Source organism: Equus asinus, chromosome 6 (genome assembly GCF_041296235.1).
Source record: "Equus asinus isolate D_3611 breed Donkey chromosome 6, EquAss-T2T_v2, whole genome shotgun sequence".
Lineage (NCBI taxonomy): Eukaryota > Metazoa > Chordata > Mammalia > Perissodactyla > Equidae > Equus > Equus asinus.
In genome coordinates this window covers 12,780,544-12,795,355 of record NC_091795.1, presented here as the reverse complement: position 1 = coordinate 12,795,355, position 14,812 = coordinate 12,780,544, and the positions used below count along the sequence as shown (strand labels likewise).

General features: G+C 41.8%; 1 protein-coding gene across 50 annotated transcripts in view; it reads left to right on the top strand.

Moving 5' to 3' along the window:
• Window positions 1-14,812, top strand: part of MAP4K4 (mitogen-activated protein kinase kinase kinase kinase 4) — a 185,696-nt gene that overhangs the window by 75,183 nt on the left and 95,701 nt on the right. For all 50 annotated transcript variants that reach the window (XM_044773001.2, XM_070511601.1, XM_070511599.1 and 47 more), the window contains exon 3: window positions 9,680-9,736. In XM_044773001.2, the coding sequence (XP_044628936.1) occupies window positions 9,680-9,736 (57 nt within the window). The remainder of the gene's footprint in view (window positions 1-9,679; window positions 9,737-14,812) is intronic.

The following is a 14,812-nucleotide window of genomic DNA, read 5'->3' as shown; positions in this document are numbered from 1 at the left end:
AGAGGAAAAGGCAATTGCAAATGAGTGATAGCTGCTTGCAGAATCTGAATTCTCCGTTGTTTCGGGTGACATGAAGGTGATATGAAGACTTGCCAGTGCCTTTTCTTTTACTATTAATATAAGAATAGATATGCTAATATTTTCCCTTCCTTGTATTTTCCAGATCCTTTACTGTTGGTGCTTTTTAATTTGCCTGTCTCCTTCCTAAAATGTAATTCCTCATGCTTGATACTGTAGTCCAGACACCGGCTCACATGGTTACCATACAGCAGGGCTGCTGCCTCCCTTGAAAGGGGCACCATCCCATGGCAGCATTTCTTCCCTTGCACCTTTCACTTACGTGTTCATCCACTTTTTCTCCACTTCTCAACATAAAGGTGGTTTTTGCTACAGTGATAGCTCACCTAACTGGAACTTAGCTTGCTGTCTGGCCGTCTCCTCACCACCCCCCCCCCCCCCCCCCCGGGGTCTGTTCTAGAACACAGCTGAAAGTGATGCAACCAGTGTGCAGAGCCCAGATGACTGGGCCCTTTCTTGTAGGAGTCAGAATATTACTGCCTGATGTAATGTTCCCTGAGGCTGTCACCTAATTGCAAGGACAGGATAGTAATTGATGTTCATAATGATTTCCCTGAGACATTAAGAAAAGCACCTTTAATGTACTCAAGGTTTCAGGGTTTAGAAAGATTTCCATCCAGATTGGTCTCTTAAAGAAAAAAGATGTAGTGCATAAATTACTTTACTTTTAGCTGTCTGCTAACTCAACTATGCAAAATGACTCATTTATTGGGCGCTGGGCACTAGGTAGTTAGTCTTTACCATGCTGTTTTGACTGTTTTTTTATTCTTAAGAGAAGTTTGGGCAGTAGGTAGTTAGTCTTTACCATGCTGTCTGTTTTGACTGTTTTATTCTTAAGAGAAGTTAAGTGTACACATTCTTTGCTATTGAAGCATAATTTTCCTTAAAGGGAGTGTTGTTCCAAATAAGGTAGCTCCAACCTGAGAACGGCATAATTCTATATTGAGGCCTTTAATTTTAAACTTCAGGGAATACAAGCACTGTCTTATTAAATTGCAAGTCGTGACTGATCTCATAACACTTACATGTTCCTGTGCTGCTTCTCTCTTCCTGCTCATCCACAGCCCTGAGCATGGGAGAGAGGAGGAGGTAGACAAACAGATGTTGATTATAGTAAGAAATAGTAGTTGCAGAAGTAAAATGTGCAGAAATATGAGCCTGCTCCCCTCACCTTGGTTTGGGCTTTAGAGGAGTGTGTCAGCCGGGTCGCGTTGCCGTTATTCCTGCTCTGTTGTGAGGAGCTGTTGAGGAGGCGGCGGTGTTTCCTGAAGTGCTCTGAGCCGTCTCTCTCCCAAGGTAATTATGTGGTTCCTTATCTTAGATGGCTCCCGGAGTGCTGTCTGGGTAATATGCCCTCCCGCTTTGCTTGAATTCTGGTTTTTTCGCAGACGCTTCCTGGAAGAGAGCACTCACTCACAAGTGGGGCCTGTGGTTTTGGGGATTACAGTGCAGGATCACTTAAGCTGGCCTTTGCCTTTGGGGTAGATGGATGTAGAACCTTAGAAAGAGTGGTCAGTGGATTGCCCAGGGCCTAGCCCGTGCCTTTTCCCACATGGTCCTGTAGGTTCCATATTTGCTCTTAAAAATAAGGAAATTTACAGGGGAGTGGATTGTAATTAAAAACATTTTGTTTGAAGACAATTTTTTCAGAGTAGTTTTAGATTCATAGCAAAATTGAGAGGAAGGTACAGAGATTTCCCATATACGCCTTGCCTCCCATATATGCATAACCTCCCCCATTATCAGCATACCCCACCGGAGTGTGGTACATTTGTTAAAATTGATAAACCTGCATTGACACATCATAATCACTCAAAGTTGGAATTTTACATTTAGGGTTCACTCTTGGTGTTATGCGTTCCAAGAGTCTGGACAAATGTATAATGATGTGTATCTATCATTATAGTATGGTGCAAAGTATTTTCCCTGCCCTAAAAATCCTCTGTGCTCTGGCTGTTCATTTCCTTTCCCCTGTTGGAATTTTTAAGTTAAATGATGAGTGACATGAATGAGCTATCCTGGGGAGAGAGTTGACACACCAGGTTTGGCATAGCCACTGAATATGTGTCCTTATAGCTCTCTGGGTTTACTTTCTCATCTGTAAAATCACCTGTTGTGTTAAACTGGGCTTGCCGGTCCTTTCAACTCTTGAACATTTCAGAACATAAGTTACATGTCTTTATGATAAACATAATTGACATAATTGACATTTGTTAGAATTTACTTGTTACAAATCTAACCTTCATATACCAAAAGCCCCAGCTAAGACAATGAGTGCATATATGATTGTAATAAATACTATATAGTCCAAAAGGCATGTGAAGGATCGAATTTGGGCTTTTTAATAAAACCTTGGAGAAGTGGTTTCCAAACTTGAGAATGCATAAGAATCACCAGAAACTGAATTAAAAAGTCATGGATTTCTGTAGCTCACTTAAGGAATTCTCCTGTTTGGATGGGGTAAAGCCTGGAAGTCTGCAGATCATGGGTGAAAGTCAGTAACTGAACTTGCGTAATAGAAAAACTTAACCACGCCCCCCCACCCCCGCCACATCCAAAATATCACATCTCCAAAACAGCAAAACACCACTAAGAAAATCGTTAAGATAAAGGGACAAAACTTTCAAGTTGGATGGGAATGAGGAACAGCCAGATCATTGCCCCTTCTGCAGCAAACACACACACCATGTCACGATGGAATGCCCTCTTCCTACTTAGTGGCAGACTGGCATCTTCTTGGGCAGGTGCAGTGTATGATGAGCTCCTGTTGTCCTTACATGTCTGGAGAGAGGTGACGGCAGTTTTGTGACACAGCTTCTAGTCCTGGGTGAATCATTGAGTTCTCCCCTTTTCTCCTGGCCTGTTCATACCTGCATACCTGTCCTTTCTGTGGTTTGGTAGGGATTATTTGCAGCTCAGATCTGAAGGGATCCACATCCTGTCCTTTGATAATCTTCAAGGCTATCAAGACAATCTTTGAAGGCCCTGCCGCAGCCTCCTTGGTGGGTCTACACTGCTAGCCCCACAGTGATGTTCGCTTTAACAGCGCCTTCAGCATTTCATGCCAAAGCAGAGCAATTGGTTTCACCCTGTCCTGTTTCCTAAGTGTTTCTGCTAGAGAGTACGCTGTTTCTCTGCCACCATGTAATGCTCCTTCTTGTGAATTTTATTTTAGACTCCTCTAAAGTATAAGCTCCCTGAAGGCAGGTGTGGTGTTTTATCCCCTAGGCAGTGCATGGTGTGTCCTGGGCACTGGTTAAATGTAGTGTCTTCAGCTTGCTGAGATTTGCATTGATGGGCTTTGCTTAAGCAAATAGAAAGCCAATTGCAGGCAGTTAATCTCTAAAGTTTTTGTTTTAGATTAAACTCAGCAGAAAGGAAAAGCATTCTGATCTCCAACATTTATTGAAAGAAAATTTATGATGAGATAAAGGAAGGAAGAAACAAAAGCACATTATCGGTTTCAGAAAGTCATGGATGAGGGCCTCTGAATGTGCTCACACATGTCTTCAGATACCCTAAAGAACTTCTTTGAGATGTTCTTTCCTTGACTTTTTCTGATTTATCATAGGAGAGAAAAGCCCAAGGACTGGAAATAAGTTCTTATTATTGGTTACTGTATTGCCATGTTGATTTATGTTGTAGAATAGTATACTTGGCAGTCCCTATGTAAGTTGATTAAAAAGGACATTTTTGGTCGTTTCTATTTTAAAGTCCACAATTTGGTGTAGGGAACAAGTCTGGGTGTGAATCTTGAGCTGGTTATCTTAACCTTCTCAAAGCTTCAATTTCTCCGTCTGTAAAAGGGCATAATGAAAGATGTGTTGGGTTGTGTGAGGAGTAAATGATAATGCATACAAAGCGCTTTGTTCGCTTAATGTCCCAGGAGTGAGGACATCATGGTGCCTGTGTCCTCCTCTCACTGCCTTATCTCCAGGACTGGAATGCTCCCCAGGTGTCACAAGGGCTGTGCTTGCTGGAGTTCAGGCTCTCAGTGTGCACTCCTGGGTTGTTGAGGGAAGAAAATATTTGTCATTCCTAAATTGTGATTACTCACCTTACATAGTGTTATAAAGTTAATGGAATTTCTTCTCTAATATTCTGTCCACTCTCTCTCAGGCTGAGTGAGCACAAAAGCTTTATGATTTGGTGAAGAAAGGGGAGATTTCAATAGAAAGTACTATGAGCAGAAGAGGTACTGTCAAGTTGCACTGCCCTTCCTCGTTAAGGGATGAGCTGGTGGTACCCTGTAATAGTGAGGATATGCGAGGGAAGGTTGGAGGAGGAGTGGTCAAACCTTTTGATTGAGTAATTGGTGTTGAACAGGGACAGGACTGTCCCTTAGGATTGGAGTCCTAAGTTAAGGGCTCTATCTTTCATTTCTTTGATTCATTCGCACCCTGTCTAAGTTTCTTCTTGTGAATGAGACCACCAGAACTTGCCTCTCAATGAACATACTTATTCATCACTTTTATTTTAATGGAGTTATTGGGGTTCTAGGTAAAGATTGTGCAACCTGAGTTAGTGAGCTAGAACTTGGTGATAGTAGAAAATTTAGGAAGATAGGAACATTGCCATCTTTTTCTCTTGGGATTTAAAAGCTTCCCTTAAATGCTGTTCCTTCTCCTGCTGGGCTCCTCTCTGGGCGTCAGGGACAGACTTCATCAGAGACAGGTAGACAGGCTACCACACTGCCCTGCATTTTACAACCATGTGGTGCGATTTTTTTTTCTTGGAATGTGTGTCAAAGGTAATTCATATTTACAAATACAGGGTGGCAATTTTGACTCTGTAAGAAATGTGAAGGAGAGTTGAAAATTAGGGTATTTTCCTTAGCTTGGACATCTGCCAAGAATTGTTTAAGTTTTCCTTTTAAAAGAAGAAACGCATTTTCCTCATTTAAAGACTAAGCATGAATCAAGTGCCATGACGGTTACTGTGCTGAGCGGGACAGTTCTGGGTAGTGTGAGCCCGTCTAACTTTGCGTGAAGTAATATCAATTGCAGTAACCATTTTAATTCTAAATCATGCTCTGTCTGCTAACATTTTGAGAGCATTGAGGGGAAATAATTTAAGCTGTTTCCTTAAAAACAAGAGACTTCAGTAGCAGGAATTTGTCAAGTTGGTGGGAACAGTGGGAGTCCATCTCTTGCATGTGGAAAGAAATCATTGTGGCAAGCGGATCCTGCTGCCGTGGGTGATAACTGAATAATAAATTTCCATCAAAGTTCTTTGTCTGTGGAATAGGATGAGGACCTGCTTTGCTGCCCTCACAGGATTTTTCGGGATCTATCGAGAAAATAGCTGGGAATAGTATTTGGGTGCTTTTCATCATTGGATGTCTCATAAGTGCAGTAATGTTTACGTGGTGCTTCATAAATAAAGCAAGCCATAGGCCTTTCATCTCTGCCTTCTGGCAGTTTATAAGCCTGTATGGGACGCCAAATCCAAAATGTAGGCAGTGGGACAAGAGAGTCAAGTTCGTAACTGGATGTTAGGTATGTATATTTAATACTGACCAAGTCATTTACTGAGGTGTTTTAAGAGTGGATGATCCAGTGGAAAGAAAGGTCCTATTAATATTAAGTTTCACGTCTCTCCATGTGCAGGTCAGGCATTTCAGTGATCCGGCATGCTGGGTCCAGAGTCAGGTGAAGGAGGGTGTCATCTTGTTCATCTATTGTGAGCAGACTGCATGAAGCAGCCTTTAAGAGACAAGCGCAGAGGTCAAAATGGAACGATACAGTAGAGATCTCAGACCGCAGTAAACGATGCCTTTCCTGGGTCCTTGGGTCCCTAGCACAGTGCAGTTGGTTACAATTGTGTGTATTTTCTCTTCACTTAACTACTGAGGCCATATGAAGGAGGGCTGTTTGTTCCAGCTGAAGCGATGCCAAGGGAGCATAGATGGAGCCTCCCTCATGGGTTGGGGCACCTGGCTTTCACAGACTTAAGCTCGAACTCACTTTGAGAGGTGAGTCATTAATATAGTGTCTCTTGGGTAGTGTTGAGTAAATCACAGACAAATTTCTATCCTGTCAAAAAACTCTCCATGTAACTGCTTTAGCACAAGATTACACGCATATTAACATTCAGTACATTCAGTCCCAGCTTTAGGTTTCTTCCCTCAGGCTGTTTCGCTGGCAATTTTGGTTCCTTTACACAAAGATGGCCCATCTCAGCAGATAATTACTTTTGTACGTTTCAAATTTAGAGATTTTCATTCTTTTTAAATAATTAGAGAAGTACATTACTTCACCCCCACCCCATATTGGCCATGCCTTTTGAAAATGCGAACGGGCGGAAATCGACTGAGTTTGAGGTAGTTGCAAGCTGAATTAGGGAGAAAGGCTTGGGAATGCATTGGCTTCTCATGGGAGTGGAGAGAGAAGACTCTCATCCGAGGGCCCCCCATACGCCAGGTATGATGGCCAGGGCTTTATGTACTCTGCACTTTGTTTATCACCTGTCTCGTTCTAGAAAGACTTGAGGTGCCTTAACACAGTGGATCCTACAGCGATCTTGAGAAGCTCGTAGAAGTTAAGCAACTTTCTCAAGGAAGTACAGTAATGAGGTGGCAGCGGCGGAATCAGAGCCCAAGGCTGCCTGAATACCAGATCATTTCTTCCAGTATGTTGTCTTGTTTCTCGGAAAGGAGGGAGGCAGAATTCTTAGACCGTTTCCTGATTTAAATCTAAAATGGACATAATTTTGGAAGACCTAATATGTGTGAATGAAGACTAATGCCTTTGCGTGGTCTGTCCTCTGACACAAAAATAATTGATTAGTTGTTAGGTCCTGATTCTATAACCCCTGAGTAAGAGAAAATTATCTTCTATATAAAACAAATACTGAGTGAATTCACAACCCTCAGCTTTTATGCCACTGCCAAACTGCAAAGTCTTGAGAATACACTTGTGGTCTTGAGTTCAGGCATAGAGGGAACAAAGGAAGATGCTGCTGTTATATAGCCATCTGGAGAGTTTTTTCATAGACTCATGGATTTTTCTTGATATATAGGAATCTTAAGTGTTACCATATCAGATACTCAGAAGACCCCCCCCCATCTCACCTAACACATTCCCAACACAATACTGCTTATCTCTTGAAAAGAGAGAAATCTCGTGACTTTCTCGCATCACTTGGTTCTGTCACCAAGAAATTTGCTTTAGTAATTTGGAAGTAACTTCACTGCAGGAAGAGTAATAGGTATGTGTTTCCATATTTGAGGGCTGACAGGGTACAAAGGGGGATGATCTTTGTGTCCCTTACGTGGAAGGTATTGAAGGATTACTTAATACTCTGTCCTCTTAAATTCTACTCTTTGTTCTTGGATTCGGGTAAATCATAATTTGGCTTCATGATTGTGTTACCAGTCATAGTCATGGGGATTGCTTGATACTGTGCTAATAAATTAATTTTCTGTCATCAGTTGAGGGGAACAAGATCCAGTGTATTTTATTACCAGAGTTGTGCCTGACCATGTGCCATGCACTGTTCTTTGCACCTCGGTTATTCTTCATAATAAACTTTTGAAGTGGGCACTGCTATTACCCTGTCTTTGACAGGCGGGAGACTGAGACACTGTTGTGTGCCCAGGTCTCAGTTACCGAGTGGAAGAGGTGAAGTATGAATACAAGTCTTACACCAGAGTCCATGCTCTGGATCACTATCTGTAGCTGTAGGATCCTGCCAACGCCCAAGACATGAAGGATAGCTCCGTTTCCCGTCTATTAATGCTTAGCACAGAGCTGTGGGTTACAAAGCTAAAAGAAAGCTGAGGTTACAGGGCCTATAATACACACAGGTAGAAATTTTAAATGAGCAGTTCAGAGGTGGACACCATCAAAGGATACTGAATTTTGGACAGACAAGTAGTAAAAAATGGCAGTAAGAAACAGAAATATGGGAGCCCTTAGAGTGTTCACAAATTACTATTTTCCTGACACAAGAGTTGTATTCTACTCTATGCATCCCCGCGATGGAGCGCGTATAGATTTCACATGGCTTCTTAGCTTGTTTAGCGTGCTGTGTGGTAACATATAGAGTGGACAACTCTTTCAGGATTGTGGGTTACCCAGCTGTGAATGCAGAAAGAGTGCCAAACTGTTCACCAGGGCTCCGTGGAGATGTTAGACGGGGTGATGATGGTGCACTGAGGTGGCAGTTGAGGTCTGTTGAGGCTGGGCATTCTAGAAAAGCATACTTGTGGAATGGTAGCTGGGAAATAACTGACAGGGCAGGAGGGCAGAGTTCCTTGGCACACGGACCAATGTGGGATAGCCCTACCTGCCTCAGACGCGGAGGCTTAGACTGTTTGAACTGTGATATATGTGATGTGAGAGTTATGCCCACACTCACATGGCAGCACTTTTGAAGACTAGGAAGGTAGTTCACGTTGGAGACAGTGGAGGGAGGTGGTGGTGTCTGTAGAGAGTTGTAGAAAGGTCTCTTTAGCTGCTTGTCCTGTGGATTTTATTTGTCTTAGTTTCCTGTAGGGTAAGTTGGTGCACGGTTCCTGCTTGTGAACTGCTGGCCCATTGCTATACTCCATCTCACTACAACCACACATAATTGAGACGTAATTGTAATACAGTGTCATTTTCATGGAGCTGTTTAGTCCAAGTTGTAACTTGAGTTCCTGCATAACCTTTCCGGAGTATGTGGAGAGCTTTCCTCAGGTTTCATGTTCTAAAGTTCATAACTCTTTTCATCATGAGACCGCAAGGGATGCAGGCTCTTGGAAACTATGGGAACGTTCTTTCTGTTTTAATGGGTTGCAGAAGGACCATTTTTCATGGTCCTTAAGTAGTAGATCATGCTTAGGGTATCTGGGTAGCTCTTTGTTACTTGCATGAGAAATGACCAGCAGAGCATTGCAAAGAGTGGATAGAGAGGAACTAGACTGACAAGAATTAAATCCAATACTCCTCATCTGGATGAGAAGAGAAATGACATCAAATTTGTTTGAAATACCTAGGGATATAAATGGATAACAGATCTTTAGATCCTAGGTCAGGAGTTACAATGTGACTGTGAGAAAGTATGCACGTGCGTGCCCTCTGTTACCACGTGCAGGCGCTCTGTCACCCCAGTCTCTGTACACTCCCTTTATTCTGGCTAATTATTCTCCCTCTTCCCTTCATTGGGACTTCAAGAAAGCGTCGGAGAATACTCTCAGTGTAACTCTTTTAAAGTCAAGTAATGGATATTGAGAGTACACCAGGGAAAAATGACTATTATCCATTTTTGACAATAAATATCTAGAGTTTTTTTGGGGTCATTTCCTTTAGGTGGAATGTTTAAGAAAGAGTGGTCAACCTGATGTGTAGAAGAAAACATTTAAGTTGCTTAAAGGGGTAGTGATGCATCAGTTAAACTTGGGAAAGAAAGAGAGAATTGATGCTTTATCAAAATTCATTTGTTCTGCTAATAGTTTTGTTTATTAAGTGTGGTTCATGGTATTACAAACCATATTCTATTTTATCATCACTTTTGGGAAGAAGTATAGAAGAGATGATGGTTTGAAACTTGAGCCGTTCCGTTTCAGTGATTGTGTGAAACAGTGGTGCTGATTATTGTTCTTTTCTCTGTTTTTCAGGGTCGACATGTTAAAACAGGTCAGCTGGCGGCCATCAAAGTTATGGATGTCACTGAGGTAAGGTTGGACCACAGATGTTTTTAAAGAAATCATTAGATAAGAGACAAGGATCCCCCTGTCCCTCTAACCCCCAATGTAAGAGTATTATTCTGTTTGGAGAATCGATCTTGAACAAATTGCCCTCCTGTGACATTGTAGGTTCATAAGGTCCAGTCAACTAGTTGGCTTAAATTGTTGCAGATGGTCCCCAAGTAACTAAGAATCAGTAGCATTTTCTTTAAAAAAAAAAAGCACATCTGAGTGATGTCATCCTTGGCAACATAATGGACCATAATTGGAAACATCTTCTCTAATGGGAAAGAAAAGATTTGAGAAGGGATCATGGAGGTCACATGAGCAGGGAGACTGAGGGGTGTGGGGTGGGGAAAAGCTTCTCTAGGGTATTAGGCCACATTTGGGCCATTTCTTTTATTTTTAACATGAGGAAAGAAAGCAGATCCAGCCAAGTTCCCAGAGGTTTGAAAGCAGAAACATCTGCTAGAATGCTGAGCAGATTGTTGGCAAATTTAGTAGCAAAAAATAGTTCTCGAAATGGTCACATGAGGATTTACTGTGTAGCTTTAGTTGGGAAACAGGAGAGATGAACTCAGACAAAAAGTGTATGTGTGCCTGTGTGCGTGCATGAACATATATGTGTGAATCCATATTTAATATTTAAAAAATAGCCATAGAGGGGCTGGCCTGGTGGCCGAGTGGTTAAGTTCTCGCGCTCCGCTGCAGGCGGCCCAGTGTTTCATTGGTTCAAATCCTGGGCGTGGACATGGCACTGCTCATCAAACCACGCTGAGGCAGCATCCCACATGCCACAACTAGAAGGACCCACAACGAAGAATATACAACTATGTACTGGGGGGCTTTGGGGAGAAAAAGGAAAAAAAATAAAATCTTTAAAAAAAAATAGCCATAGATTATAATGAACTAAATCCATCTAATTTTAAATTATTTTCATCTGAAATTTTACTTTGTACTTTCATAGTTGCTTCTAACTTGCCTAATGACGAATAAGACTTACCATCATATATCAACAGATCCTAGAGAGGGTTAAGCAGCAGCCTCGGAGATTTGGGATATCTTTAAGTCAAGCCGTAATCTCCCCAAATCTGGGGTCTGTCGAGGGAGATGATGGCTAAACTGATCTCAGGTCTACAGTTGAGTAATGGAGAGATGTCTCTGCTGCCCTGTCCTCTCCTTGGTCTCTGAGAACCCGCTCATCTCCACTGTGCACTTTTGTCAGTAAGAATTACCAACCATTGTTGTCTCTGGACCACAGGACAACTGATAGAGCTTTATGCAAGCATTCGAAGATGTGACATTTTATGAGATGACTGCTCTCTTTTCTCTGTCAATGAGATAATGGAGACTTTCTAATGAAAAAGTACCATTGCTTGGTTGAATGGCCAAAAGATTCTTGTAACATACTGTGATATGGACTATTCTGTTGTGTTGTAGTGATCCTCTCTTGGTGTCCAACTCAGTGGGAAACTAGATGCTTCAGTTAAATATTATTTTTAGGGTTCTTTTAAAGAGTAGTTAAGGAGCAGCGAATTCTAACTTGCTGTAATTTAAATACAATAGTCGAGTTATTTTTGAAGTGCCTCCTGTGAATGGAATGATCAGCGGCACCTTCCTACCGAGTCCCCGTTAATGCTGCTCTGCATTTTGCTGGTGCTGCATTGGGAAATGATACAGCTAGAGCCTGCATTCTTTGACATTTATTAGCACACTTCCTGACTTATTTACTGGCAGACTTGTGGATGCCATTTTAAATGTAATCTTTTGGAATTTTGTGAAGCATTTGGAAGTCCTGAGAGTTGAGTTTCTCTCCTCACTTCAGCCTGTGCTGCCCTGGCTGACACAGCTGTTGTGGCTAGCCAGACTGTTCCCTTTCACATCTCAAATGGAATCTAAATGACGTTTGTCTTCTCTATAGAGGTCGTCTTCATCTAAACCTGGCTCTGATTATAAGTGTGCAATATATGATCACTGTTTTAAAAAAGTGTAAAATATGGAAAAATACTTTAAAAAGTTAAATCCTTCCACTTCCACCACCTTAAAATAACCGTTGTTGGTGCTTTGGTGTATTTCCTTTCAATCATCTCTCTATGAGCATAGCTATAAAATGGATATCTATTTGTATAATAGGTGCTTTTGTATTCCACTTTTGTTGAGTTGTATACCAAAGGTATTTCCTTGCTGGAAAAATCAGGCAATGTTGGACAAATGCATTTTCAGGACTCCTTTAAAAATAATTATGCAAAACCCATGTGTTCAAGTAAAATGAAAACCATATGGTGAGTCTTCAGAACAAATACAAACCCAATCAACCATTGACCGTGTTGGCCTCTCAGTAATGTTTCTTGTGTGCTCTTTTCATACAGTGTCCTCAACATTGTGTGACCTCTGTGCTGTAGCTGGGGGCATAGTCAGGACGAGAGCAGGGGTCGATTAGGAATAGAGGGCGTTTTGCAGCTGCCACCCCGGAAAACATGTGCTTGCCTACCCCTCACATCAAGGGCGTCTCAGCTCTTGTAAAGTTGTAGGCATTGGCCTGGGTGGGACCCGGGAGCAGGAGGGACCATGCTGGCATGAGGGAGAATTTGGAACTGATGTTTCTGGTTTCAACTCCAGCAGGAAGGTCTGTTGGAGAGAGGATTCTGTTGAGGAGAGCAGGATTCTGCCTGGTTTTTGACTTCTGCTCAATTTCGTCTTAGGAGCAAAAAGGTGTGAATGCTTATTCTTGGGAAAATCACAGACTCGTCTTAACTCTCGAGCCTATTCTTTAGGTGAAGTTGAGGGGCAGTTACCAGGCTGCTAGGTCTTCCTCAGGCTCAGAAGGCCAGAAGAGCAGCAGGTGTGGGAAGATAAATGGTGTGGCTGCTCTTCCCCCCAGACGTCAATTATGGGCAGCCCTGAATGAATTGCTCTAGGCTGGCTGCACTAAGTCCACTTCACCTACTTTTATTTGATTATGTGACCCCGGAAAATAAAGCCAACTGAGAATTCAGATTTCACCCTAGGATGAGGTGGCAGGGACTATGTAGGAAGCTAAGGGGTCTGGAAGGGAGGCATTTATTTGCAAGAGATGTACAGGTCTGTATATTTCTTCTTGGACTTTAACCAATCTTTACAGTTTTGCAGGGCTTTTTTGTTCCCCCCTGAGGAAGATTAGCGCTGAGCTAACATCTGTTGCCAATCCTCTTTTTTTTTTTTTTTGCTTGAGGAAGATTAGCCCTGAGCTAGTCTTCCTCCACTTTATATGTGGGTCACCACCACAGCATGGCTGATGAGTGGTATAGGTCCACGCCTCGGATCTGAACCCACAAACCTGGGCCACCAAAGTGAAACACATGAAACTTAACCACTGTGCTACAGGACCATCTCCTGCAGGGTTCTTTTTAAAAAAAGCTTGTCATTTATCTGATTGGTTGTAGGAAGAGTTTAAGGAGCAGGTTAAGAATAGGTTCACACTGGACGAGACCATCACATGAGATCTATAATGTGTTGTTCTTGTTTTTGAAATAATTACAGATTCAAATGAATTTTCAGAAAAGCATATATGGTAGTCCCATATACCCTGCACCCAGTTTTCTGTAGTGGTGACATCTTGTATTAGTGTAGTACAGTATTAAACTAAAGTCCATGCATAAAACAAAGCAAGGCAGTGATTGCTTTCACAAGCTAAGGATTTGACGTGCACCTCCGTGTTAGATTATAGCAGATGAGACTGCACCGTTACACTGTGTCTGCTTGCATGGCTTAGCACCAAGGCAGGCCCCTGGAAACTGTGATTGATACAGTCCGCAGAGCTTATTCAGATTTCCCAGTGTGACATACACTCATTTGTGTGTGTGTGTGTGTGTGTGTGTGTGTGTGTGTGGTGTGTTTTGAAGGATACCTGAATTGGTAGTTTGAATTCTTGATAGCCCCTTCATTTCACTCTTTGTGTCTTAATGTCAAACTTGCATTATTGCTGTTATACATGAGGAACTGATAGTTTGTTTCTGCAGTTTTGGGGTGTCCCATTATTCTGAGTTAACACTTTGGAAGGTAAAAAGGTAAATAAGTGAAATCAGGAAGTAATTCTCAACTTGGGGTCCATAAACTCTATGAGTAAGATTTGTCTCAGAATTAAATTTTATGCTTTAACTTTAATAATTTCCCCCAAACTTTTTATTATGAAAATGTTCATAATTGCAGAACTGTTGAAAGAATGAACACTCTCTGCCCTTCGCTGAGATTCACTAGTTGGTAACATTTTGTGCATGTGTATTGTTGGCACCCCATGACACTTCACTGGTAAATACCTGAGTATGCTCCTCTTAAAATAAAGACAGTCTTCTGCATAATGATGATCCCACCCAGGAGAATTAATTAATAATTCCAGAATTTTACCTAATGTTCATCTATATTCCGATATCCTCAGTTGTGCCAAGAATATTTTTATAACCATTTTTTCAAGTCATAGTCCAGTCGAGGTTTTTGCAGTACGTTTGATTATCTTTTAACTCACTTTTCATCTAGATCATTTCCTCTGCACCCTCTTTGCGCCCCGACTGTTTTTGTTTTTTTTCCTTAAGAAATTGACTTTTGGAAGAATCTAGCCAATTGTTTTATAAAATATCCCACGTTCTGGATTTGTCTGATAGTTTCCTCGTGTTGTGCTTTAATTTATTCCTCCCTGCTATATTTCCTATAACTGGAAATTAGGTTGAGAGGCTTAATTAGACGCAGATTAAATAGTTTTTGGCAAGAAAGACCACCTCATTGGTGGTATTAGGTACTTCATATTGCATCACAGCAAGGGCCACATTCATTCCAGTTGTCCCACTATTAGTGAAGCCAAATTTGGTCTTTTGATTAAAGAGGTGACTGCTAGAGTTCTCTGCTATAAAGATGCACTGTTAGCTTTGCACTTTGTAAATAATCTCGAGGGTGGTACTTTGGCACTGTGAATATTCTGTTCACCAACACTTTTTTGTTTTTTTTGAGGAAGACTAGCCCTGAGCTAACATCTGTGCCCATCTTCCTATTTTATATGTGAGATGCCTGCCACAGCATGGCTTGACAGGAGGC